The sequence below is a fragment of the Aegilops tauschii genome, chromosome 7 (genome assembly GCF_002575655.3).
Source record: "Aegilops tauschii subsp. strangulata cultivar AL8/78 chromosome 7, Aet v6.0, whole genome shotgun sequence".
Taxonomy (NCBI): Eukaryota; Viridiplantae; Streptophyta; class Magnoliopsida; order Poales; family Poaceae; genus Aegilops; species Aegilops tauschii.
The window spans coordinates 34160366-34185926 of NC_053041.3; the positions used below are offsets into that span (position 1 = coordinate 34160366).

Genomic DNA, 25561 nt, shown 5'->3' on the forward strand with positions numbered 1-25561 from the left:
ATTTGTACCGGTTCGTAAGGGCCATTTGTCCCGGTTGTTGAACCGGGACTAAAGGGTCGTTTGTAAAGCCCTAGGCCTTTAGTCCCGGTTCTTACACGAACCGGGACAGATGGGCCTCCACGTGGCCGGTGCGGCGAGCCCAGGAAGGAGGGCCTTTGGTCCTGGTTGGTGGCACCAACCGGGACCAATAGGCGTCCACGGTTCAGCAGCTGGCAGGAGCCGAGGTTTTTGTTTTTTTAAAGGGGGTGGTTTTGGGGTTTTGGGGGGTTAATTTAGGTGTTCCATATATTGTGTTAGGTAGCTAATTAATAGAGAGAAGTGTCCTCTCTTATCTCCGTGCTTGGTCGACGCTACGTACTATACGTATAGAGAGGACTCGACACGCTAGCTAGTAAGCAAATGAAGGAAACAGAAGATCGTCATAAACATATGCATACAGAGAGAAGTGATATCGACCTCTCCTTCTCCGAGAGATTGGTCGAACAACAAGTTTTCGTATATCTATCTGACGCTACTGGCTACATATATACAATATAAGATCTCTTACAATATAATCTCCTAATTATATATGAACTCAGGGTCCACATGGTATTCTCCATCTTTATCGATCACGTGGTCAAGAAAGAATGCCGCCCATTCCTCTTGAATTGCTCGCATATGATCTGGTGGTAGGAGTTCATCCCGCATCCGAAATATCTAATTGAAGAAGGGGGTCAATACATATATATGAATAAATGAAACTCAACACAAATGATGGTAACAAAATAAAATTGTGAATATTATTATTTACACACTTCATATTGTTTGTCAGAGTAGCCCCGCTCACAGGTCGTGTGGCGGATGGACTCGCAAACGTAGTATCCACAGTAATTATTCCCGGCTTCCTGCCACAACCACTTTACAAGAAATAGAGGTCAATCAAACTGATAAGCAAGCATGCTAAATGGTATTGATGAAACTAGCGCGCGCTTGAATCACTAGGAGATGCGCGGAACATGCTAGTAGTACTTACTTTCGGGTGTTTAAATTGCAGCTTCTTCGGCAGTCCCGGAGCTTTTGAGGTGAATTTTGTCCAAACCCTGCCAGACAAAGAAAACAATTACTTGATATCAGGAAATGAACAAAGTTGCCGATATGGTGCGATATTGATCGATTTAACTTACTTCTCGAGCATTTCAGTCATGTTCGCATACTCCTGGGAATCTTTTCGTCTCGAGTCTAAGACGGTTACTAGTCCCTGCTCAAGCTCAATCTCTAGGAGAATATAGTGGAACCTGCGCACGCATGCATAAATCATCAATTACATTACTATAACCTGGACTAATAAGGGAAACCGAATATGCACAAGACAGTAACACTCACTTGAAGTTGTAAGGAAAGAGTATTATATCTTTGTTTTCATTTATGACCAACGATCGTAGCAAGTTGTCCTCGGTCTCGCTGGCCTTAAATTCAACCGTATATGCATCTATGAGATTTGTGTTAATGAACCCAATATCACCGATTTGTCTTTTCTTCAATTCGGCGATCTTCAATCTGCATACTATAGTGAGGATAATTATAAATACATGCAAGGAAGGAGCTGACCTATATATAGAGACTTAATGACAGAAGTAGTACTTATAGACAGTATCAAGTGACCGTTAATTTATCGAGGGCATGTTGATTGAAAAACTGGAAGAACTCCTCAAATGGAACATTCAATAGATCAATTCCAACGAGGTCATGCTCCTCTTTAACTCTCAGCGTCAAAATATTCCTTCCCCCAGACTCTCTGCAGGTTTTCATGTACAAATCATGGAATCTTCGCATCATCGTTGTTAGAGATCTTTCATCTTTGACGAGAGGCTTCCCGTACTCGTATCTGTGTTCGTCCACCTCCAAGAAATCATAATGTACATCGTCAGGCAGGTAATCTCCAAGATTAGTATAACCGGGCACCATCCTCGGATCATTAGCGACGATATCGCTAGACACGATTGGTTCGCTTGTTCTCCGAGCTGGGCAATTTTTTTCCCAGCTCCTCGTTCTGCTAACCTTCGATCACTGATAGTACTTCTCAACCGCTCCGCTTCGATATATACCTTTTCAGTAATGCGCCATAGTTGGTTTTCGGCGGAGACTTTGGTGGTATCTTCAGGGCAGCCAGAGTGCGCTTCGCTTTCACCGGATCTATCTTCTCCTCCGGAGGTGGATGTTTCTTTGCTTTCACCCCTTCAAAGAAGTTCGTCACTTCGACTCGCACGATCTTCGCGTTTTCCTCCAGGCTCCTCTCGTATGGTAACTTCTCTGGAGTCTTCAGAGAAGGACCGAATCTGTATTGCCTCCCGCCTCTGGCTGTACTGCTAGACGCCGGAGCAGACGAAGCGGCTGCGGCTGTCTTCTTTCCTTTCATACGAGGCGGAGGAGAAGGACTACGACGCGCCGGAGCAGCCGGAGCGGCGGCGGATCTCTTCCGCCCTTGCTGATGAGGCGGAGAAGGAGGAGGCTGGCTGCTCGGGCGCGCCGGCGCAGGGGGAGAAGGAGGCGGAGTGCCGCCACGCACCGGAGAAGGAGGCTGAGTGCCCTGATCACTCGCCGGAGGAGGAGGCGGAGGAGGAGGCGGAGTGCCCTGACTCGCCGGAGGAGAAGGAGGAGCCGGAGGCGTCCAGTTCAGAAGGTTGATGAGCTCCTTCCGCCATAGGCATGGAGTCTTCAGAGAAGAACCCAGCCGAGTCTCCCCATCACCCGTAGGGTGGTCAAGCTCGAGGTCCTCAAATCCGTCCGTTATTTCATCCACCATCACCCTAGCATTTCCTTCTGGAATCGGCAATCAGTGATAGGTTGCGCCAGGTTTAGGAGGTAAAACAGAGCCAACAGCTGCCTTGACTTTCAATTTCATCCATTGCGTCATAAGGTGGCAATGTTGAGACTCCGTGATAGCATCCACGGGGTAGCTAGCAGGAGCCACGAAGACAGGCTCCAGCTGAAGCTGCTCGGTGGAAGCCACGCTGCTTCTCCGCTGAGATGGCGGGGTAGCTTCGGGGGAAGCTTCGGCAGGTCGTTTGCTGCGATTTGCTTCTCGTTTCTCTATCGCTTGTACCCTTGTGTGCAGCGCCTGCAGTTGGGTATGCTCCACTTTCTTCCTCCTCTCCTGGCATTTGTAACCGCCTGCGTCCGGAAACCCAGCCTTCCACGGAACGGAGCCTGGCGTGCCTCGTGTCCGTCCAGGGTGCTCAGGATTCCCGAGGGCCATTGTGAGCTCGTCGTTCTCTCTGTTTGGAACAAACATCACTTGCTGCGCTGCATCGATATACTCCTGAAGCCTCGTGGCGGATATTCTCAGTTGCTCGTCCGTCCAAACGCGCTTCCCTGATACAGCCTTGTGACGGGTATACTCCTGAAGAACCAAGTCCGGCAACGGTCTGGCCAGTTCAATGTCTCTGGTTCGACCCCTTTATCAATCAGGTCATTCTCAGCCTTGGCCCACAACGTTCGGGCTTTGAGGTAGCCACCTGACCCCGCGCGATGGTGATGCGTCTTCTTCGCAAAATTTCTCTTGTTTGTCACTGACATCTTCTTACTCTTGTCCAATGTCTTGTGGGCCACAAATGCGGGCCAGTGATCTCTGATCTTCTCATACCGGCTGATGAATTCTGGTGTCTCTTCTTTGTCGACAATTTTTTTCAGCTCATTCTTCCACCTCCTGAATAGTTCTGCCATGTTCTTAAGAGCATAAGACTTGATCAATTGCTCTTTAACTGGCTTCTCCAGATCCTCCTCTGGCGGTAGGGTGAAATTTGCCTTAAGCGCGGTCCAAAGATCATCTTTCTGCATATCATCGACATAACACACCTCAGGGTCTTCTTTAGCCGGCTTTAACCATTGGTGGGTGCTGATCGGGATCTTGTCCCTAACAAGAACCCCGCACGGAGCAGCAAATGCTTCCTTTGTCCGGATGGGTTCAATCGGCATGCCATCGCGTGCGATTTCTATGATCTCAAACCTTTCGAAGTATCAGGGTTTCATACGGAAACTCGTCTGTTACAAAGGGATTTCATTTTTTTAAACTTATTTGAACTCCATAGTTTTTCTGTGTTCAAAATGCACCATTCAAAGCCACATCATCAATTTTCAACCCTTTCTGACTTCATTTGTTATTTTACATGCATTTACTGATTATTTTGAGCTATAAGAGCCTGAAATTGAAAAGCATTTCAAATGAAATCTGAAAAGGTTGAAAGTTGGCATAGTATCATCATTTCATCCACATAGCATGTGCAAGAAAGTAGAGAGGGTTACAGCAAAAATTGGATGCACTTCGTGTACAAAACGGACAATCTCTTTCGAAGTATCAGGGTTTTGTACGGAAACTCGTTGTTACAAAGGGATTTCATTTTTTCGAACTCCAGACTTTTTCTGTGTTTAAAATGCACCATTCAAAGCCACATCATCAATTTTCAACCCTTTCTGACTTCATTTGTTATTTTTTATGCATTTACTGATTATTTTGAGCTATAAGACCCTGAAATTGAAAAGCATTTCAAATGAACTCTGAAAAGGTTGAAAGTTGGCATGGTATCATCATTTCATCGACATAGCATGTGCAAGAAAGTAGAGAGGGTTACGGCAAAAATTGGACGCACTTCGTGTATAAAACGGACAATCTCTTTCGAAGTATCAGGGTTTCATACGGAAAACTCGTCTGTTACAAAGGGATTTTATTTTTTTGAACTTATTTGAACTCCAGACTTTTTCTGTGTTCAAAATGCACCATTCAAAGCCACATCATCAATTTTAAATCCTTTCCGACTTCATTTGTTATTTTTCATGCATTTACTAATTATTTTGAGCTATAAGACCCGGAAATTGAAGGCAACATATAGCTCTCATGAATAGATAAGTGAGCAAATTAATAGAAGTTCATCATCACATTAAAACCGAAGTACATACATAGTTCTCATTGAACAACATATAGGTCTGCAGAGCATCTAATTAAACCATACATTGAAATTATGTAAAACATTTCAATGCAACAACAAATGCGATCATAATCGTAACCAAGGTAACAATTGATCCAACTGCATAATGATACCAAGCCTCGGTATGAATGGCATATTTTCTAATCTTTCTAATCTTCAACTGCATTGCATCCATCTTGATCTTGTGATCATCGACGACATCCGCAACATGCAACTCCAATATCATCTTCTCCTCCTCATTTTTTTATTTTTTCCTTCAAATAATTGTTTTCTTCTTCAACTAAATTTAACCTCTCGACAATAGGGTCAGTTGGAATTTCTGGTTCAATCACCTCCTAGATAAATAAAATCTTTGTCATGTTGGTCGGCATAATCTATTTATATATAAAAAGTAATTGACGGGTTAACCACAAAAAAGATAAATAGATTAACATTCCCACAATAATTAGAAAGATCTAACCATCTATTTGGTGGATTAACGATTAATAGCCATTCGATTTAAGTTGTTAAAATTACCCACCATTACCATTTCTTACATGGAAATGGCGCCTGCTAGGCGTAAGCCAGCTGATGACAACGAATTATAGACCGCCTTACGAGTCGTTGGATTGGGCGCTGTACAGCCGTCCGTCTTGCTATGCTTCCAACCGCAGGATCAGGCGGCACGACTCAACTCCCTTGTCGGCACCACAACAGCTCCCATGGCAGCACCGATGGCGTCCAGTGATGCTTCATTGCAACCTCGCCGGAGCTCCAACGACCGCCACGACGCTTAATTGCAACCTCGCCGGAGCTCCAACAGCAACCACGGCGATTCATTGCAACCTCGCCGGAGCTCCAACAACTACCAAGACGCTTCATTGCAACCTCGCCGGAGCTCCAATGACCACCGCGACGCTTCACTGCAGCTTCAACGACGCTTCATTGCTACCTCGGCGGAGCTTCAACAACCGCCGCGGCGCTCCACTGCAGCTCCGGGGCGCTTCATTGCAGCCCTGCCAGCGCTTCAATGCAGCACCGACGACCCGCCAACACCGGCACAGTGGTACTCCACCACCGCACACGATGGGAGCCGGCGAAGCTTCACTGCAGCATAACTCGACGGCGACGGGGTGCTGCGATGAATCACACGGCGGCGACAGAGATGCTGCGACACAGCTCGCGGTGGCGACGGAGCTCTGGCCGCCCGATGTTGCGATGTTCCTCTCCTCAGCCTCCCATTGCAGCATGTGCGGCGAGTGGACGCCCACCTCCGACACCGTTGTCGTCTGCAGCTCCGGTGGTCAGTACCACGCAGCCCCGCGGGATCTCGCGCCGCCGCCCACAACATGCGCACCATCGCTCCCCCCGCAGCTACGGCTCCTCGTCGAGTGGCAGCCATCGCAGCGCAGCGGCGCCCCTTGTAGCAGCAGCAGCTTACCGACCGGGGGCTGGGAGAGGTGAGGGACAGAGGCGGATGCGCTCAGGAAGAGAAGAGAGCAAGGCTGCAGGGGGAATTGGGAGAGAGGGGATCGGGTGTCCAGAGGAAGAGGAGGACTTGGTCCAGGAAAAGGATAAGGTTGAGGGGCGGTGCATCGTTTCGACCGAACACGTGTCGATCTATCGAGGCGACTTACAGAAACGAGAAATCAGCCGGCTTAAACAAAGCGTTTTCCCATGGAAATTGGTCTTGGGTTACAAAAACTGCACCTATCCAGCTTCAATTCTCCCGTATAAGTAAAAAAAAATTGTTTCATAGGCTTGGAAAACATGCACGTGGGGGCTGCCCTACGACTTCCTACTGTACGCACTGCCGCCGCCGCCGCCGTCGTTGCGATGTGAAGATCTCACGCAGCTCCCGCTCCATAGGTTACAGAAGGTCACCTGGCAAGATAGCAGGCACTATAGAAGGAAGAAAGCATGATGCAGACGAAGGGGGGAAGAGCAACATGAGTGCGATGGGCAGCAGGATCCTTGGCGGGCTGGAACATTGCAGATGTGATCTGACGAAGAAATTTGGGAATAGTTCTTCCTTCATTGCCTAAGTTAGAGGTATGGCTCATGATTGGTCACGGGTAGTGAATGGGATCCACTATGACCTCCCAGCCTCCCTGTCCCCAAAGTAATTGCTCATTGGATACATTCAGATCACACCCCAACAACGATTTGAGTTGATCTTCCTTCAATCCTCACCCACTCTGCAGACAAGTAAATCTGTATCGTTATATTCCTCCTATGTGCTTCAACCTGTTGTATTCATCGCAGAGGCCCCATAGATTTGCTTGATATCCTGCCCCCCAAAAAGGTACGTCATCAGTAAAATCTCATCAAGCCAGAAAAATTGGTTCTGGGCATGTATATGGTTAGATCTTTCTAATTATTGTGGGAATTTTTCTTAAGGTATGCCTACGCGTGTATGTGCAGTCTCATCAAGAGAAAGTTGCAACTGTTCCATGAGGTAATTGTTCACATTATTTCGTCTCAACTAGAATGCATGATTTGGTTACTCTCAGTCTCTCAATCATTGTATGTAATAGAAACTTCTCAATCATTATCCAATTTCTATTAGCTAGCACATGGAACGATCATGTCATTTGGCTAAGGCTGCAATTGTACTTGCAGAAAGCTCAGGTTTTGATTAAGTAGAGCACTCTGCAAGGCGGGTAAAAATCTTGCTTCCTTTCTCAGGTATCTACCGACCAGCGTGACTCGACTGTGCAGACAGGTCACTGAATCCAAAATCAGGTACAAACCCTCCTCTACATAGTTTATTTTGGTGTGAAGTTATCGAAGACACAGACTGCTGCCCGCAAAAAAAGAGGGCATACTGGCGCCTAAAATATTGGGAAACATATGCAGCCGTAGAGGTTGAGGAGGACGATTGCAGCATGCACCCCGCATGGCTGGAGTACGTGGACATCGATCCAGTATGGCTGCATGTTTACCGGTCAATTAATGATTTGATGGCTTCAGAAAAAAATCTTTGAAAAACAGGCCGACATGAGATGTGTAGTGTACATGCACGTGTATGTAAGGGAATTTCAGTGACGCGAGGACGCAAGCAACTGAACGCTGTACATACAATGTCTTCATAGTTTGTGTCATACTCTCAGGTCGTATGTTGCACACGATCCAAGCAGCCTCACCGAGGATAACACTCCCGACCATACATTCCACCCAACACATCAAAATATACTGACCTACCTACTATGTCGTCATGCAAATAATAAATAAATTTATGGTACTTAAGTTGAATACTGAACTAGAGGCCTTCATATTCATGTCGAGGGTGTACATTATTAGTCACATGGAAGAAAGGGAGCATCTCTGGTATAAATTTTAGTTAGTATATATACATATGAATGCTATATATATATCTCTTCTGTTTATCAGAAGGAAGGAAAGTGCTGATATAATTGCATGGTAGCTAGGATTGTTTTGTTCAGGAATATCTTTTATGATCAATTTTATCCTTGTAACTTTACTAATTTTATTTCTATTTCCCTACTTTTTCAAGAGATGGACAAGGTAACTGCATTTGCATGGTCTGCATTGCAAGCTTTAAATAAGCCTACACAAGTGTCTTTTTTTTAGAAAAGGAGGATGACCCCCGGCCTCTGCATCTAGGCGATGCATACGGCCACTTTATTAATTATTCTCACAAGACCTTACGAAGTCATACAACAGCAAGACTAAAGCCGCGGTCTAAGCAACAAACTGTCGCTACACCTATCCCGTTGATGAAGGGGCGCAGATAGCCTGAGCCTAATACCAAACAGACATCGCAGCCAAGCCTAACATCTAAGACCTGAGACCCCAACCTAGCCACTTGTCGGGTCTGGGGCACACACTGGTCCGGCGCGCTCTCAAAGGCCGCCGCTGCCAACTGCCACCGCTCCCTCTTCAGAACTGTACTGATGCATCAACCTTGCTCGGTCCAGCTATCGTCGACGCCACCACGGCGCCCAACGGCACCTCATCCCTGCGCGCAAACAGTTGTACACGTCGCGGTCGCCACTAATACACCTCAGCGCCATGCTGCCACGTACCACCAGCCGACACAGCTTGAAGCCCTTGGAGGATCTGTCGTGCGTAGCACCTGCCGACCAGGCATCACTAGTAGAAAACGAAGCTTTATCACCGGTTCATAAGGGCCTTTAGTGCCGGTTCTGCAACCGGCACTAAAGAGTGGAGACTAAAGCCCCCCCCCTTTAGTATCAGTTCAGCACGAACCGCCACTAAAGGCCCACCATGTGGCGTGAGCTTGCGCTGTGGTATGGGGGACCTTTAGTACCGGTTGGTGTTACCAACTGGTGCTAAAGGTTTTTTTTTGAAACTTTTTTCTGAAAATTTTGGAAAAAAATTGAATTTTTTTCGATTTTCAATTTTTTGAATTATTTGATGATTTATTCTCTAATCACCCCTCTTAACTTCTCAAGTGTGGATCACTCATTCCAAATCGTCTAACTTCCCGACCGGTCACCCATCCTCTCACTCCCCCAGCCTGAGCACGCTTAACTTCGGAGTTCTATTCCCTCTACTTTCCAAGTCTGCACTTGTTGTTTTCCTGACAAGTTGCCCTTTCCAAGTCTGCACTTGTTGTTTTCCTGACAAGTGTGGATCACTCATTCCAAATCGTCTAACTTCCCGACCGGTCACCCATCCTCTCACTCCCCCATCCTTTGAAGTTTTTATCATTTTCTTTTGATTTTTGCAAAACTGAAATGGCGATACACGGGGGGGGGGGGGGGGGGGGGGGGTAGAGTTTGAAAATTGCCCTATAGTCCCGGTTTGTGTCTCCAACCGGGATTATAGGTCAGACCCCTTTAGTCCCGGTTCATGGTACGAACCGGTACTAAAGGTAAGCCCTTTATTACTGGTTTGTGCCACGAACCGGTACTAAAGGTGATCGTGGGGCCCCGGCCTGACGCCAGCCTGCCACCACCCCTTTAGTACCGGTTCGTGGCACGAACCGGTACTAAAGGTTCAACACGAACCGGCATTAGTGCATAGCCGTTTGAACCGGCACTAATGGTACCATTAGTACCTGGCCAAAATCAAACCGGGACTAATGTGTCTCACATTAGGTCCTTTTTCTACTAGTGCATGACCAAGCGTAGCACCTGTCGGTCAGGCATGACTTGACATATCCACCGAAGCTCCGTGCAAGACGAAGCCGCTCCACCTCCTGCCTCTGACTTCCAGCGCTGCTCCACAAAACGATGCTCCCAAGAGAGAAACGACACCGCAGTGCCGCTATCGTCCGGTCTGGAACACCAGATCCTAGGGTTTCCCCCGGAGCAATACGAGTGGGTCGACGGTAGTCACATAACGATGCCTTCATCAAGGTAACGACGTGGAACGCCGCCATCGCCCGCCGTCGGCTCGGTTTTCACCGGCAACTATGTCTCCCTGACTCGCAGCTGGTGCCAGATGACGGATCCCGAGATCCGAACACCTAGCCTCGCGCCGACCACCTCTGACGGAAGAGATGACCACCACCGCCGGCTGCACCGGTCAGAACAGATCTGATCGGAGGTGCCGCCGACGAGACCACCAGGCCCTCCACGCCGCCGTCGCCGATCTGAAGGCAGCATGCACGCCACCGCGGCCAAGCCGGCCGCCGCCGCCGCGCGAAGGGCCATCCGCAACGCCCGCAGCCCTGGCCTCCGCCGCGCCAAGCGGTCGCCGTCCGAGGACGGGCAGGCCTCCCGCCGCCTGTCGACATCCGCCGCGCCGCAGATCCAAGATCGGTCGCGCCACGTCACGCCTTGGGGTCCACCCCACCCCGGAGACGCGCGAGAGAGGAGATCCCCCGCCACCGCCGTCGGCCCCCGGGCTTAGCCCGGCGGCGTCTTCCGGCGGCGGCGGAGGGAGGGGAGGAGGGAGTTTGTGGCGGCGGCGGCGGCTAGGTTTCTGGCCACCCGAGTCGCCCTAGGGGGAGGACGACGCGGGGCGAAGAGTGGTAGATCAAAGGCTCTTCCTACACAAGTTTCTGGAGTTCATGTCACAATTCTATCACATTTTTCGTCCATTGATACATATAGTGATTCCACTTTTCATGCTGACACGTGAGATATTATAGGCTTCACCCATCCCTCAAATAGAATAAACTGCCCAATTGTTTATATTGCAATTATCAACATTTTTTTTCTAAAATTTTGCGGGATAGACTTTTAACATGGCTGGCGGTATTTATCTTGGCGTCACACTTGAAAGATTTCAGCTCTCGGTTGAATGGCAGCACACGGACATCAGATAATGGGCCTCAACCTTCAAAGATAATATTCTAATATTTACTTCTCTTCACCTTTCCCTCTGCAACCTATATAGAAAATTTTACTACTGTAGCTTTCAGAAAATTATTTTGTATGTGGAAAAGCACTTTTCTCCCTAATTGAGTGCATTATTTTTATGTAAATTTTGGTGTCATTTATTTTCACTATGCTGTCTATGAGACGAACATGTCGACTTGGAATGTAATATGATACCTCCAAGTTGTATTGACTCCAGCATTAATCAATACACACCATCTTGGATGTATTTTCATCAAAATATTTTCCTAAATCACTTATAATATAGGAATGCATTATAAACTGAATAATGACATGAGAACAAGTTTGGTTTGACAATATAAGTGTTCCAACAAGATCGGTCGTAGTGGTGACAGAGAAACAGTAAGTCTTTTAGAACTTCTTGTATCTCAGCTGGAAGAAGAAAATTGCATGGCACTACGATCTCACAAGAAGTTGCAGTTTTTCCTGATGGATGATATATTTGGCTACTAATCTTTCAATGTTTTCATGTAAGGATATATACATGACACAGTATTCACATGTGATATGTTCTCTTCAAGTTAATTCAGAATCTCTATTAATGGAGACATGTATCTTCTATATGTTCATTAAGTGCTTCTCCTACATATTATCTCATTAATGTGGCAGGATTTGATTTATTGCTGTTAGCTAGATGGTGTGCGAAATTATTTTTCTATTCTTATTGAAGTAACGCATGTTTAGGCAATATGGTTTGAGAAGATGTTGTATCGAGGCCAAAACAAAATTCAAAATAGTGGGATTTTCAGTAACCCGTCCCTATATATTGTTCAGATTAACTGCAAGCACTACACTTAAATCTTAGTGTTCGACTTTTACATATTTTGAAGGAGCATTCACTTTCTGACAATTTATAATCTTACATTGCTGTCGTGTGACCATAATGTTATGAAAGTACAGAAGTATCTTGTCCTTCCTGGGGTAGAGCTCATACACAACTAAAGATTTATTATCTGCTTAATTACGTTCACATATGTTTAATCCTTTCTTTTTGCTGGGAACACATATGTTTATTCACGTGAAGTACATTTTGGATCTTTTCCTCCATGTATTATATTTATTAGTGACCCATGTTCACCTGGAAGACTACATGGACACCTCCTGTAATGTTAGAAGCGCCGATAATGCTCTGGCTAATGTGTTTTTATGCCAAGCAAGAGGTTGAATAAGTCATGCTTTTAGTAATGTTGCCAAGACACATACTCAGTTAAACATCATCTATTCTAAGTTATATTTAACTTGGGCATGTTGGATATTTGAAACTGTTTGCATCATTTTGATTATTATCCACATAAACAATCAAAGTCGGCGGATAACCTTTCGGCACTTGGAGAATTATTGCAGTATTTCTGATAACCATATATGTATACGAATTATGTTCTCCTAAGTATCTTGATATTGTTTAATGAAATGTGCTAGCCAATTAATGATGTTGTATTACAACTTTGAAATTCATTGTAGTTGCATTTAGCTCCCCATTACTATTACACGTAGAACAAGAGTGATGACACTTCTGTTAACAAAGGGAAGCCCAGAGTACAAATGTTCCTTACAAATGTAAATTAACTATTCACTGGGTATTGTTTTTGTAACTATGGACAATGATATTTTATATTCACATTTCGGTCTGAATTTGTTTTTTTTCACAAATCACATAATATGTCATGATTATAAACTTCTAAAGTTCTAGCCCGCGCATCGAGCAGGCCACTTTCCTAGTTGTCATAAACAATAAATGAACCAAATAGTTATAAAAAGATAATATATACCACATCCGAATCATAGACAGGACGAGGGCCGACGGGGGCGGATACCAAAACCATCGCACTATATAATAACAAGGAATAATAAAAGTAAGAAAATTAGACAAGTATCTATCTAAAGTAAGAATTTTTTGCTTTCAGAAAGAAGATAAGAACAAGAGGCTCACCACGGTGGTGCCGGCGACGAGATCGGCGCAGGTAATCGACGGCGGTGAAGACGGGGATGGGACGTGATGGACCGCTAAACCTACACAAATCTCGGGGAAAATGGAGCTCAGTGGTCGAGTTTCGAGAGGAGAAAGATTAACTAGTGTGGCTCAGACATTTCATCGAACACCTCATGTGCATAGGAGGTGAGCTAGAGCACCCAAATGCCCTCCCCTCGCTGGCCAGAAAAAACAGAGCACTGTGGAGTGCTCTGCTGTGGCGATGGGGTATATATAGGCAGCTCATTTGTCCCGGTTCGTGGCTGGAACCGGGACTAAAGCCCAGCCTTCAGTCCCGGTTCAAGCCAAGAACCGGGACCAATGGTTATGGGCCAGGAGCGAGGTCCATTGGTCCCGGTTCGTGGCTAGAAACGGGACAAATGGGTCCACACGAACCGAGACCAATGCCCACAAGGCCCCGGCCACCCCTACGGGCTCATGAACCGGGACGACTGCCCCCATGGGTCCCGGTTCGTGACTGAACCGGGAGTAATGGGCTTGCCATGCCCGAACCAAAGCCCTGTTTTCTACTAGTGTGGCATGGGGTCCCTACTCCTTCTTCTTCTTCTTCTTCCTTGGCCCTCCTAGAGAGAGGGAGATCTCCCCTAGATTGGATCTCTCTGTAATCTTCTGTTGCTCATGATTGTTTTCGGAGCCCTTCACAGTTTCTTATATTCCCGGAGATCCGTAACTCCGATTGAGCTGAACTTTTGAGGGGATTTTTATCAGGTAATTATCTTTCTGGCAGCTATAGAAGAGCTCCAACTGACCTAAGAGGTGCCCACATGGCAAGGGGGCGAGGCCAGGGGGTAGAATGCACTATGTTGCCTTGTGGAGCCCTCGGGCACCGTCTTGCATTGATTCTTTTCCCAAGAATCACATATATTCCAAGAAATATCTCCGTAAACTTTTATTGTATTTGGACTTCATTTGATATGGATTTTCTATGATACAAAAAACATGCAAAAAAACAGGAAATGACACTTGGCATTGGATCTATAACTTAGTCCACAAAAATCATATAAAAGTGCACAATAACCATATAAAATTATTGTAAACATGGCATGAATACTTCATAAATTATAAATACGTTGGAGACGTATCAACATCCCCAAGCTTATTTCCTGCTCATCCTTGAGTAAGTAAATTATAACATACATAATTTATGAAGTGTGAATGCTAGAATAGTGCACAAGTTTGATCATTGATAATTCCAAACACCTTTTTTAGCATCATTATATATCATAAAATAGTAGCTTATCTCATAAAATACCTCATGATCAATTAGCAAGGTATTCACATGTTAACGTATAGACCACAAACTTTCTTGAAACCTAACAAAATATGTTCTCAGTCATCAAACAATTGCAATTCATCTTATTTTCAAGAAATGTCTATGTAAGAGCTTTGATTTAGCAAATTCCACATACTCAACTATCATTTAGTCTTGCATGATTGCTGACACTCAAAGCAAATTTTTTGAACAAACCATTTGAGTCAAACACATAGGAAGATAGGGGCTTAATGTTCGCACCCCAACTTGCTTATCATAGCTGATAATGTCAATAATAATAACTCATGATTACCTATATTCAACTGGATATATGTGCCTGGATCATTCCCTACCACATGATGCTTGCCAAGTAGAGAATAATTGAGGTTGAAAATAGGAATGAACACTATTAACTCTTGCATAGAAGTAAAAACTGAAAAGTAAAATATAGGCCCTTCGTAGAGGGAAGCAGAGCCTGTCATGCGCTTTTGATTTTTGGATTTGCAAGCCCTTAATGCAAAGGAACGTCACTTTATATTGCCCCTTGTGATAGCAACCTTTATGATGCAGTCCGTCGCATTTATTTTTTACAATCACAAGTTCGTACAAAGCTTATTTTCCCTTGATATAAAAGATCATACATATTTAGGAGAAATTTTTATTTCTTTTTGCACCGATGACAACTTACTTGAAGGATCTTATTCAGTCCATAGGTAGATATAGTGGACTCTCATGGCAAGAAGCTTGGTTTAAGGATTTTTTGATGCACAAGTAGTATCTCCACTTAGAACAAAATTTTTGCTAGCAAAAGATTATGAGAAAGCACCACGTGTTAAAGGATCCATGAAAATATAACTTCTATGTGACTCTAAACAAACATAACCCATTATGTTGTTTTCCTTGTCCAACACTAACTACTTGGTCAGGTTCGAAAATAATTAATGAGGGATCACAATCATAGAATATGTCCAATATAGTATATTTATATGCGAAATCTCTCTTCCTTCAATATTCTTTCATGAATTGTTCAAGTGACCAATTCTATGTTTGCCAACTTCCAATAAATTTTACCGCTTATACTTCTTATATGCGAAGTCATTACTCCCCATGGGACAAGCATATGAAACATATATAATTTAAGATTTATGATATTCAATTTATTCACCCATTTACTCTTAGGATATAAGTGAAGCACAATAGTGAATGGCAAACTACTCCAAAAGATATAAGTGAAGATCAATGTGTAGTCCAACAATTTAGTACCTATGTGAAAACTCTCTTGAAATAAATATTCCTGATTCAAGTATTTTATTTAAACAGCAAGCCAAATGAATATAAAAGGACACACAAAGGATAGAACACATCATGTGAACAAGTAAAAACTTAGGCTCAATCGATACTAACTGATGGTTGTTGATGAAGAAATGTGGGCTGCCTACTTGGGCATCTCCAAGCTTAGATGCTTGAGACTTCTTTAAATATTAACTTGGGGATCCTTGGGCATCCCCAAGCTTAGATGGTTGAGAATTCTTTAAATAGTAACTTGGCGATCCTTGGGCATCCCCAAGCTTGAGCTCTTGTGTCTCCTTAATTCCTCACATGTCACGGTTTCTCTAAATCTTAAGAACTTCATCCACACAAAACTCAACAAGAACTCATGAGATAAGTTAGCATAAACCCATGCAAAACCTTATCATTCTCCACTATAACAATTTACTAAAATTACAATTAAACATTCACACTAAATGCCACTACATATTTAATAGTCATATCCTCAAATAGGATCATTAAACAAGCAAACATATGCAAACAATACAAGTATAACAGCAATCTGTCTAGATAGAATAATCTGTAAAGGATGATGCAAAAAGTTCTGAAAATTTACCACACCGTAGAAAATTTATCATAACTTACTTTGTCAAAACTTCAAGCTTTTATCACATTTTGACTTTTCTAGATAATTCAAGCAATAACGAAAAACTTCCTATTTTGAAACAACAACTCATGAATGTGCAAACTAAGCATGATGAAGGCTATACTTGACATTTTTATTGAAATATAAGATAAAAACATAATTATCAATAACATCAAGTAGATACAAACAAAAGAAAATGACGCTCCAAGAAAAACACATATCATGTGATGAATAAGAATATAGTTCCGAGTGAGGTTACCGATAATGTTGAAGATGAAAGAGGGGATGCCTTCCGAGGTATCCCTGAGCTTAGTTGCTTGGGTCTTCCTTTAATATCACCTTGGGGTGCCTTGGGCATCCCCATGCTTAGGGTATTTCCGCTCCTTATTCTCCTCATATCGATATGAAAACTTCAATCACACAAAACTTAACGGAACTTCGTGGGATGGGTTAGTATAATAAAACAAATCATTCACTCGAGTACTGTCAAGACAAGATTATTAATTATTCTAATATAATTCCTATTGTACTCTATCATTTTGAGAAATTATATTGACAATGTAAGCCATAGAAACTATAAAACAAGCAAACTATGCATTGAAAACATAATCTTTCAAAAACAGAATAGTCTGTAATGATCTGAATAAATATCATACTTCTGCAACTCTAAAAATTCTGAAAAATTAGGAAAATGTAGGAAATTTTATATCAATATTTTGTCAAAATATTCAGATCAAAAGAACGCTGTAGCGAATTATATTAATTCCTTGACTGAGCGCAAAAGTTTCTACTTTTGCACAAAATCAACTCAACTATCATCCACACTATCCCAAAGTCTTTACTTGGCACAATATAGAAATAAAAACTATTAAACATTATTACTACAGTAGCTTAATCACACGAACACACAAAAATAGTAGGTCGAAATATTGGGTTGCCTCCCAACAAGCGCTTTTATTTAATGCCTTTTTAGCTAGGCATGATGGTTTCAATGATGCTCTCGGTAAAAGTAAAGAATTGAAACATAACAGGAGAATCATGAAGCCTATGACTAGCACATTTAAGCCCAACACACTTCCTATGCATAGGGATTTTGTGAGCAAACAATATATGGGAGCAAGAATCAACTAACATAGGAAGGCAATACAAGCATGACTTCAGAATTTGATGTTTTTAAGTATATATATAAACATATCTTCCCATCTCATAATAATTTTCAGTAGCATCATGAATGAATTCAACAATATAATTATCATATAAAGCACTCTGTTGATGATCCACAAGCATAGAAAATTTACTACTCTCCACATAAGTCAATTTATTCTCATTCATAGTAGTGGGAGCAAACTCAATAAAATAACTATCATGAGATACTTGATTGACATAATCAAATTGAACATTAAAATCATGATGACAAGTTTCATGGTTATCATTACTCTTTATAGCATGCATGTCATCACTGTAATCATCATAGATAGCAACTTTGTTGTCATAATCAATTGAAACCTCTTCCAAAATAGAGGATTCATCACTAAATAAAGTCGTGAACTCTCGAAATCCACTTACTTAATTATTAAAACAATATTCAACACCCTCCAAAATAGTGGGATAATTACTTCCGAGAGTTGACACTCTTCCAAACCTACTTTCATCATTGTAACTATGCAACTTTTTTCTTGTAGACTTTGTTGGGCCTCCAAGTGCGGAGTTTTGTAGGACAGCAGTGATGACCCACAAGTATAGGGGATAAATTGTAGCTCTTTTATATAAGTAAGAGTGTCGAACCCAACGAGGAGCAGAAGAAATGACAAGTAGTTTTCAGTAAGGTAATGTCTGCAAGTGCTAAAATTGTAAGTAGCGGGTAGTTTGATAGCAGGATAATTTGTAACGAGCAAGTAACGATAATAGTAACAAGTATGCAGCAAGGTAGCCCAATCCTTTTGAGGAAAAGGAGAGACCAAAACAGTCTCTTATGATAAGCAAAGCGTTCTTGAGGGTACACGGGAATTTCGTCTAGTCACTTTCGTCATGTTGGTTTGATTTGTGTTCGCTACTTTGATAATTTGATATCTGGGTGGACAGTTGCTTAGGTGCTGTTCTTACTTGAACAAACCTCCTACTTATGATTAACCCTCCCGCAAGCATCCGCAACTACGAGAAAACTATTAGGAATAAATTCTAACCATAGCATTAAACTTATGGATCCAATCGGTCCCTTACGGAATAGCGCATAAACTGGGGTTTAAGCTTCTGTCACTCTCGCAACCCATCATCTAATTGATACTTCACAATGCATTCCCTTAGGCTCAAATATGGTGAAGTGTCATGTAATCGACGTTCACATGACACCACTAAGGGAATAACAACATACATACTATCAAAATATTGAAAACATATCAAGTTCACATGATTACTTGCAACATGATTTCTCCCGTGACCTCAAGAACAAAAGTAACTACTCACTAATAATAAACATGCTCATGATCAGGGGAGTATTAAATAGCATATTGGATCTGAACATATAATCTTCCACCAAATAAACCATATAGTAATTAACTACAAGATGTAATCAACACTACTAGTCACCCACAAGCACCAATCTATAGTTCCGGTAACAAGATTGAATACAAGAGATGAACTAGGGTTTGAGATGAGATGGTGCTGTTGAAGATGTTGATGGAGATTGCCCTCGCCAAGATGGGAGAGTTGTTGGTGATGATGATGACGACGATTTTCCCCTCCGGGAGGGCAGTTCCCCCGGCGGAACTGCTCCGCCGGAGGGCAAAAGTGCTCCTGCCCAAGTTCCGCCTCGAGATGGCGGCGCTCCGTCCCGAAAGCCCTCTCACTACTAGGAAAAAGGCTACTAGCAGTGCGGGTACCCCAGCTCCTAGTATCGCGCTATAGCTAATAGTTAGTAGTAGCGTGGGTTAAACCCGCACTACTACTAACTTTGTTAGTAGTAGCGTGTGCTACCCACGCTACTGCTATTACGTACACGCGCTACTACTATTGAAATAGTAGTAGCATGGGTAAACAACCAACGCTACTAGTATCCTATATACTAGAAGCGCTCAGTTTCCTCCCCACGCTACTACTAACTTATTAGAAATTAAAAAAAAATAAACCAGTACACATTATTACAAATACAAGATTTAGAATAAACCAGCATTAGAACACATCTAGTAAGAGCATACATAACTGACATGGGCTCCTATTTCATGATTAACTGGACACCGAAACCAATAAATGAGCCAAAACCCCATCATTATGCATTGGTACTCATGATTGATCACTTCAAAGAACATGCAAGTATGTATGTCATTAACAATTGCAAACATAAGTTTCTTTTTACTACAGTTGTTGTATCTACTATCACACAGTTCCTCATTCTACCTGTTCTCACTCCAATAATAAGAAAAATGAACAGGAAAAATAGAGATAATCTGCTGCAATTGCACTTCGGTGTCATGGATTCCGTCTGCCGCTTCAACATCTCATTCTCCTGCAGCAATGGAAATTTGCCCAAAATTACCTTTTGCAACAACATAAGATTGCATTGAGATTTCAGAATTAAACATAGGCATATGTCATAGCTTAAAACAAAGGCACTCAACGGAAAAGTGCATAAACCGAGAGAAAACCTTTGGCTAGAATAGCAACACAACACAGGAGCTACGCTCGGTGGCGGAGCTCACTAATCGGTGGAGAAGGTCGAACTACCAAGTACGTAGAAGCACGACAGAGGAGCACCTATGTTAGTGCTTCCGAGACAGTTGATTTAACTCTTACTAGTTCTTACTAGTTCTTACTAAATTTACCAAGTAATAACAATAATAATAAACGTGTCCAGACCTCTTTTTTGGACTTAGGATTCCACATACTGCAGCCTATATGCTGTAAGCAGTTTGCGTCACTACTAAAACAGAACTTAGGTAGAGAGTTTGGTGATTATCAGATTAAGTTTCACGAACATTTCACAATTCACATTAGCAAAGATTAAACACAATCATATGACAGCCCTATCAATTCCTGCTTAACACTTGGAACAAAAAGCATCAAGATAGAACTCAGGAATCAGTAAGTCGGTAAGTTTACCATCGATCATATTCGAAACATATCATAGGCATCTTACATATTACAACGAGAGTGTGCATTATGCAGATCAACGGCCTAAGCGGATAATGATCTAGGACAGAATATGATTGAGCACTAGGAGCAACACACGCTGTAATTTTGAAGAACAGAGCAGTGTTCAAGTCCCCAACAGAACACAATCCCAGACAGGAATATCGTTGTTCTTTCTTCAAATTACCATACACGGGGAAACAATGACAAGACTGGATTGTTTTACAAAAAAGGAAGAGGATGATTAAGTGGTTTTACTTCAGATCAACAACATGTCAAACGAATCACTCTACCAAGGGTACAACTATGAGGTAGGTTGCACCAAACTCTCATCGGAGAGAGGAATAAAAAACGAGAGAGAGAGAGAGAGAGAGAGAGAGAGAGAGAGAGGGAGAGGGAGAGGGAGAGAGAGAGAGAGAGAGAGAGAGAGAGAGAGGACCTTCTATCGTGTGGGCAGTAGCAGGGTCGGAGCAGCCACTCGCCTCGTCGTCCTCCTCTCACAACAGCAGATTTCTGCTTGACAAGCAGATAGGAGCACAAAACGCACGCATCAGGTGGCGTCAAGCACATGGCTGCATGTATAACAAAAGGAAAGGCAACTCTCTTAATTTTTCAGTTTCTAAACTAAATACAAAATGATTGTGAAATCTTAGGCATAACCAAAGGAAAGCAGATTCGCAAAATCACTTGAACTTGCTTATACTACACATACAAAGTCCAATTTTTACTGTTAATATTGATGTTATAACATGTTCAGTTACAAAGATGCAAACTGCACTAGTGATTTCAAATTTTGCCACCAGCATGAGTCGAGTTGAGTTGCTAACTAACGAACGACAAGAACAATGCATATACAGGGTAAATTTTGTAAATACTGGTGGCCAACGTAATTTATTCAGTTTGAAACTTGAGGTGTTGCAAAGTATTGTGCTTCATTTGTTCAAGAATACAGGTAAGTTGGATTGCAAGACCTCTCCTCTTCTCCTCTCTGAAAAAATAATTACTTGCTGTGGTGCAGCAAGCAGCCGGAGGAAGGAGACGAACATAGGGTAAGCGGGAGAAGAGAAATGCTTACCTTTCCCCACTTTGGAGGAGAACCATTGAATATGTATGAGCATTCAGGGGCCGACCAGTTTGGAGGAGAACCATTGAATATGTATGAGCATTCAGTGAACGCAGCCCCTATCCCCACACCAGCTCCAAGTGCAACTGATGCCCAGCGGGTTGTTGGGCTACCTGTATAAAATAACACAAGTCACAAACATGCATTAGACCATAGATTTAGTGACAGTTACTTCACGAAGTGTAAATTTGAGTTCTTCTCAAAGTGTTTCTTTCAGCATATGCCAACTCTGAATAATTAACAAGTAAATAAGATTATAAAATTTGAGAACATTCAAGAAAAATGCATGAATAATTGGTGGGCAAACTAATAATTATGGATTATCAGGTGGAAAACAGACAATTCACATAGCCAAAGAACTTTTTTAATAGTTCCCTTACCAACATCAGATACACAGTAACAAGTTGCATTGGTTACTTTATAGAACTTGTGAAATCAAACTCATTCTAGATACAAATAAAAGGACTCCAAGTTATTCAACAGAATAGGATACATGGAAACAGTTTGAGATTAGCTGATAACAAGCATCACACACTACAGGAAACAGGTAATTTGTCGTCTGTGGATCACAGACGGCAAAGAACTAAATCTAGACGGCAAAGAGTTTGCCGTCAGCAAGCAGACGGCAAAGATAAGTCGGCAAAGAATACTTTGCCGTCAGCTTTTCATCAGCCAGACGGCAAAGACTTTGCCGTCAGCCAAATCTTCTTCGCCGTCAGCCTTGTAAATCATAGACGGCAAAGAAATGAAGTTTTGCAGTCAGCTGGACTACAGGTTTGCCGTCTGCTATTCGCGTCTTTGCCGTCAGCCTCGTATATCACAGACGGCAAAGAGAGGGGTCAAATTAAAAAAAACATCAGTGTTGCTCCCGAGCGATGCGGTCAACTCATGCTAGTGCACTGCCTATCTGTCTTCTTCTTTTTTAATAGGGAAAAGCCCATCCGCGTGTAGTGCCTTTCATTCAACGTTAGTGAAGTACAATATGCATACATGACCTTGAAAAAACTAAAGTGTTACAGAGTAGTCCTGGAAATTAATACAAAGGACCCTAACAAGTAAGACCGAAAAGCAATCGGGTCCTTCTCCACTCCATTGCTCTGCCCGCCCCGCCGTGCAGTCCGACGCTCGCCTCACCGCTCTGCCGTTCTGCTTGCTGCGCCGCCGCCCAACCCTGCTGACCCGTGCAACTCCGACCCAGCCGCGCTTGGGGGCTGACTCGCACCGGCGCCGCGGGGAGGCACGTGAGGGAGGTCGGGATGGCCCTGCTCAGCCGCGCTCGGTAGCTGACTCGCTCCGGCGCCGCGGGGAGGCACACGAGGGAGGTAGGGGATGGCAGGTGCTCGACCGGTGGAGCGCCCGGCTTCTCAAGCGGCGGAGCTCGCGAGGCGGAGTGCAGGACCGGCGGGTGTGGACGGGCTCGAGTGTGCTCCCGGAGGAGTTGTGCGCATGGCCGGCCGGTGAGGACGAGCTCGCAAGGGGTGGAGCTTCACGCGGCGCCGGCGTGGTGGCGGACGGATGCGCGGAAGGGCGCTAGGCGTGGCGGCGGACGTACGGGCTCGCGGGCGTTGGCCACGGCACACAGTTGCTCGGGGATGGGCGGGCGCTGGACGGGTGTGCCGGATGGGCGGGCGGCGTTGGCCGGCGGCGTGTGGCTGCTCTCAGGGGAGAAGGAGGGAGGAGGACACTGGCTAGCGGCGTGCTAATGCTCTTGCAGATGGAGAGACGAGGCGGCACGAGGGAGAAGGAGATGGGAATCGTGGGTGGGCCAGGTACGGGCGTGGGGTCATGGGTGGGGTCGTGGGTTGGGGCGCGTGCGTCGTTGGGTGGGTTGGGGCATTCATACGTTGGTCCTGAGTGGGTGGGATGTGCATCTCAGATGCTGCCAAGTCATCAATCCGTGTGATGGATCCCGTGGTGTGCTTCTTCTTTGCCGTCTGCGAAAACAAATACAGATGGCAAAGAGCTCAATTTGCCGTCTACCAAAAAAACACATACGGCAAAGATTCTTTGCTGTCTACCAAAGCAAACACAGACGGCATAGATGCTTTGCCGTCTGTGATTTTTGTTGCGGACGGCAAAGTGAGCTCTTTGCCGTCTGTGTTTTTTTCGCAGACGGCAAAGTTTTTTTTGCCGTCTGTCGATGACGGCAAACCCTTTCTTTGCCATCTGCTCGATGAAAAGCTGATGGCAAAGACGTCTCCTGACGGCAAATTAACTGTTTTCCGTAGTGACACAGACCTCAATGGACAAGCCCCTAAAGTTCGTGAATGAAACTGACTTAGGACTCCACATACTGCAGCCTATATGGTGTAAGCAGTTTGCGTCACTGTTAGAACAGAACTAAGGTGGCGAGTTTGATGATGATTTAAGCGAAACCAGCATTTCACAAATTCACACTATCAAAGATCAATAAAAATCATACCACAACCCTATCAATTCCTGCTTAACACTTGGAATGAAACAGCATCAAGACCGAACTCAGGAATCAGTAGGTCCGCCAGCTCACTATCAATCATATAAAAAAACATATCATATGCATCTTGCCGTGTTACTCTAAAAATGAGCATCGTGCAGATCTAATAGGAAACACGCGGTAATTTTGAAAAACAGATCAGTATTTAAGTCCCCCACAGACCACAATCCCAATCAGACAAAGCGTTGTTCTTTCTCTAAAAAAAATACCAGACACGAGGAAATGATGGTAAGACTGAATTATTTTCAGAACCATGATTCACCATAACCATTCCGAGAGCATGACTAACACCAGGAAAGCATTGTTCACACCAATAAAATCACAAACAGTTTCCCTGCCTAATAGTCAAAGCCATCACATAGCCTAGCCCAATTCAAGCACGTCCTGCTATTCATACACTGGCTGACGAATCAATTGAAATGAGACTCTGGCCTCTGCAGAATACAAACATACAGGAAATAAAACATAAGCGTTTTTTCCCTTACAATCATCGGAATCTCAGAGCACTCGACGCAAATTTGGGGCCCCAATCGCGCAGGAAACAATCAATCTGCAGCACCCTAAAGCAGGGCATACGCATTAGTAACGTTCCCAAATGTTTTCGGCTAGAGGAGCGCGCCCTACCTACGCAGCTAGGGAATCCCTCATCAGATTAGGCCAAATCGAGATGGAACACGAGCATTATTTTCGCCAACCCTAGATCATGAGATACCCACGGAGGCGCGGCGAACAGATCTGGTGATGCAGCGAGGGGAATGGAGAGGTGAGGCGGAGGGGGTTGGCGGCTTACGGAAGAGAATGAGGCCTCCGAAGGCGCCGCCGAGGGAGGAGTAGGCGACGCGGCGGATGGAGAGGTCGAGGCAGGCGTCCCACTTGGCATCGAGGTCGTACCGCAGCGGGATCCCGAACCTGGTGGGCGGGGACGACTTCATTGCCGGCGCCGGCGCCGGGGAGGGAGCGGCGGGTGGCGCGGGCGCGGGCGCCGCGGCGGCGTTCTCGGGCGACTCCGCCATGGGAGGGAGGGAGGGAGGAGAGGAAGGGACGAGGGTTGCGACACAGGGAGGAGGAGCAGGTGGGGTGGGGGTGGGGAGGCGACGCGAATGGGGGAGAGAAAGGCGGAGGTTGCGGCGGCAAGGAGATCTCTTAGTAGTAGCGTTGGGTTTATACCCCACGCTAACCCAACGCTACTACTATGGCATGTCCCGGGTGCATGCTGGGGACCACTTAGTAGTAGCGTGGGGTTTATAACCCGCGCTACTACTACGACTGGTCCCGAAGGGCACGGTGGAAATCACTTAGTAGTATAGCGAGGGTTATAAACCCGCGCTACTACTATCAACTTAGTAGTAGCGAGGGGTATAAACCCGCGCTACTAGTAAGTAGTAGTAGTGGGGGGTATAAAACCACG

At 44.4% G+C, this 25561-nt stretch overlaps 1 protein-coding gene across 2 annotated transcripts; it reads right to left on the reverse strand.

Moving 5' to 3' along the window:
* Positions 1–19725: 19725 nt before the first annotated feature.
* LOC109768632 (uncharacterized) lies at positions 19726–25218 on the reverse strand. Of its 2 annotated transcripts, XM_040394586.2 has the most exons (4): positions 24944–25218; positions 21633–21793; positions 20997–21070; positions 19726–19934 (listed from the first exon to the last, which is right to left on the reverse strand). In XM_040394586.2, exons 1-4 carry the CDS (start codon positions 25164–25166, stop codon positions 19919–19921), a joined length of 474 nt encoding a protein of 157 aa, XP_040250520.1. In that variant the 5' UTR covers positions 25167–25218; the 3' UTR covers positions 19726–19918. The 2 variants fall into 2 exon arrangements, 1 of the variants encoding a protein (XP_040250520.1); XR_006666122.2 differs by lacking the exon at positions 24944–25218 and having other exon boundaries at positions 20997–21129; positions 21633–22217.
* Positions 25219–25561: the final 343 nt, after the last annotated feature.

Excerpts from the sequence above, each read along its gene's own strand:
- LOC109768632 (XM_040394586.2), bottom strand. The coding sequence starts at position 25,166 with ATGGCGGAGTCGCCCGAGAACGCCGCCGCGGCGCCCGCGCCCGCGCCA. Across the intron at positions 21,794-24,943 it reads CGGAGGCCTCATTCTCTTCC|GTAGCCCAACAACCCGCTGG; the intron begins GTAAGCCGCCAA and ends TATTTTATACAG. Across the intron at positions 21,071-21,632 it reads CTCCTCCAAAGTGGGGAAAG|AAATCTGCTGTTGTGAGAGG; the intron begins GTAAGCATTTCT and ends CTTGTCAAGCAG.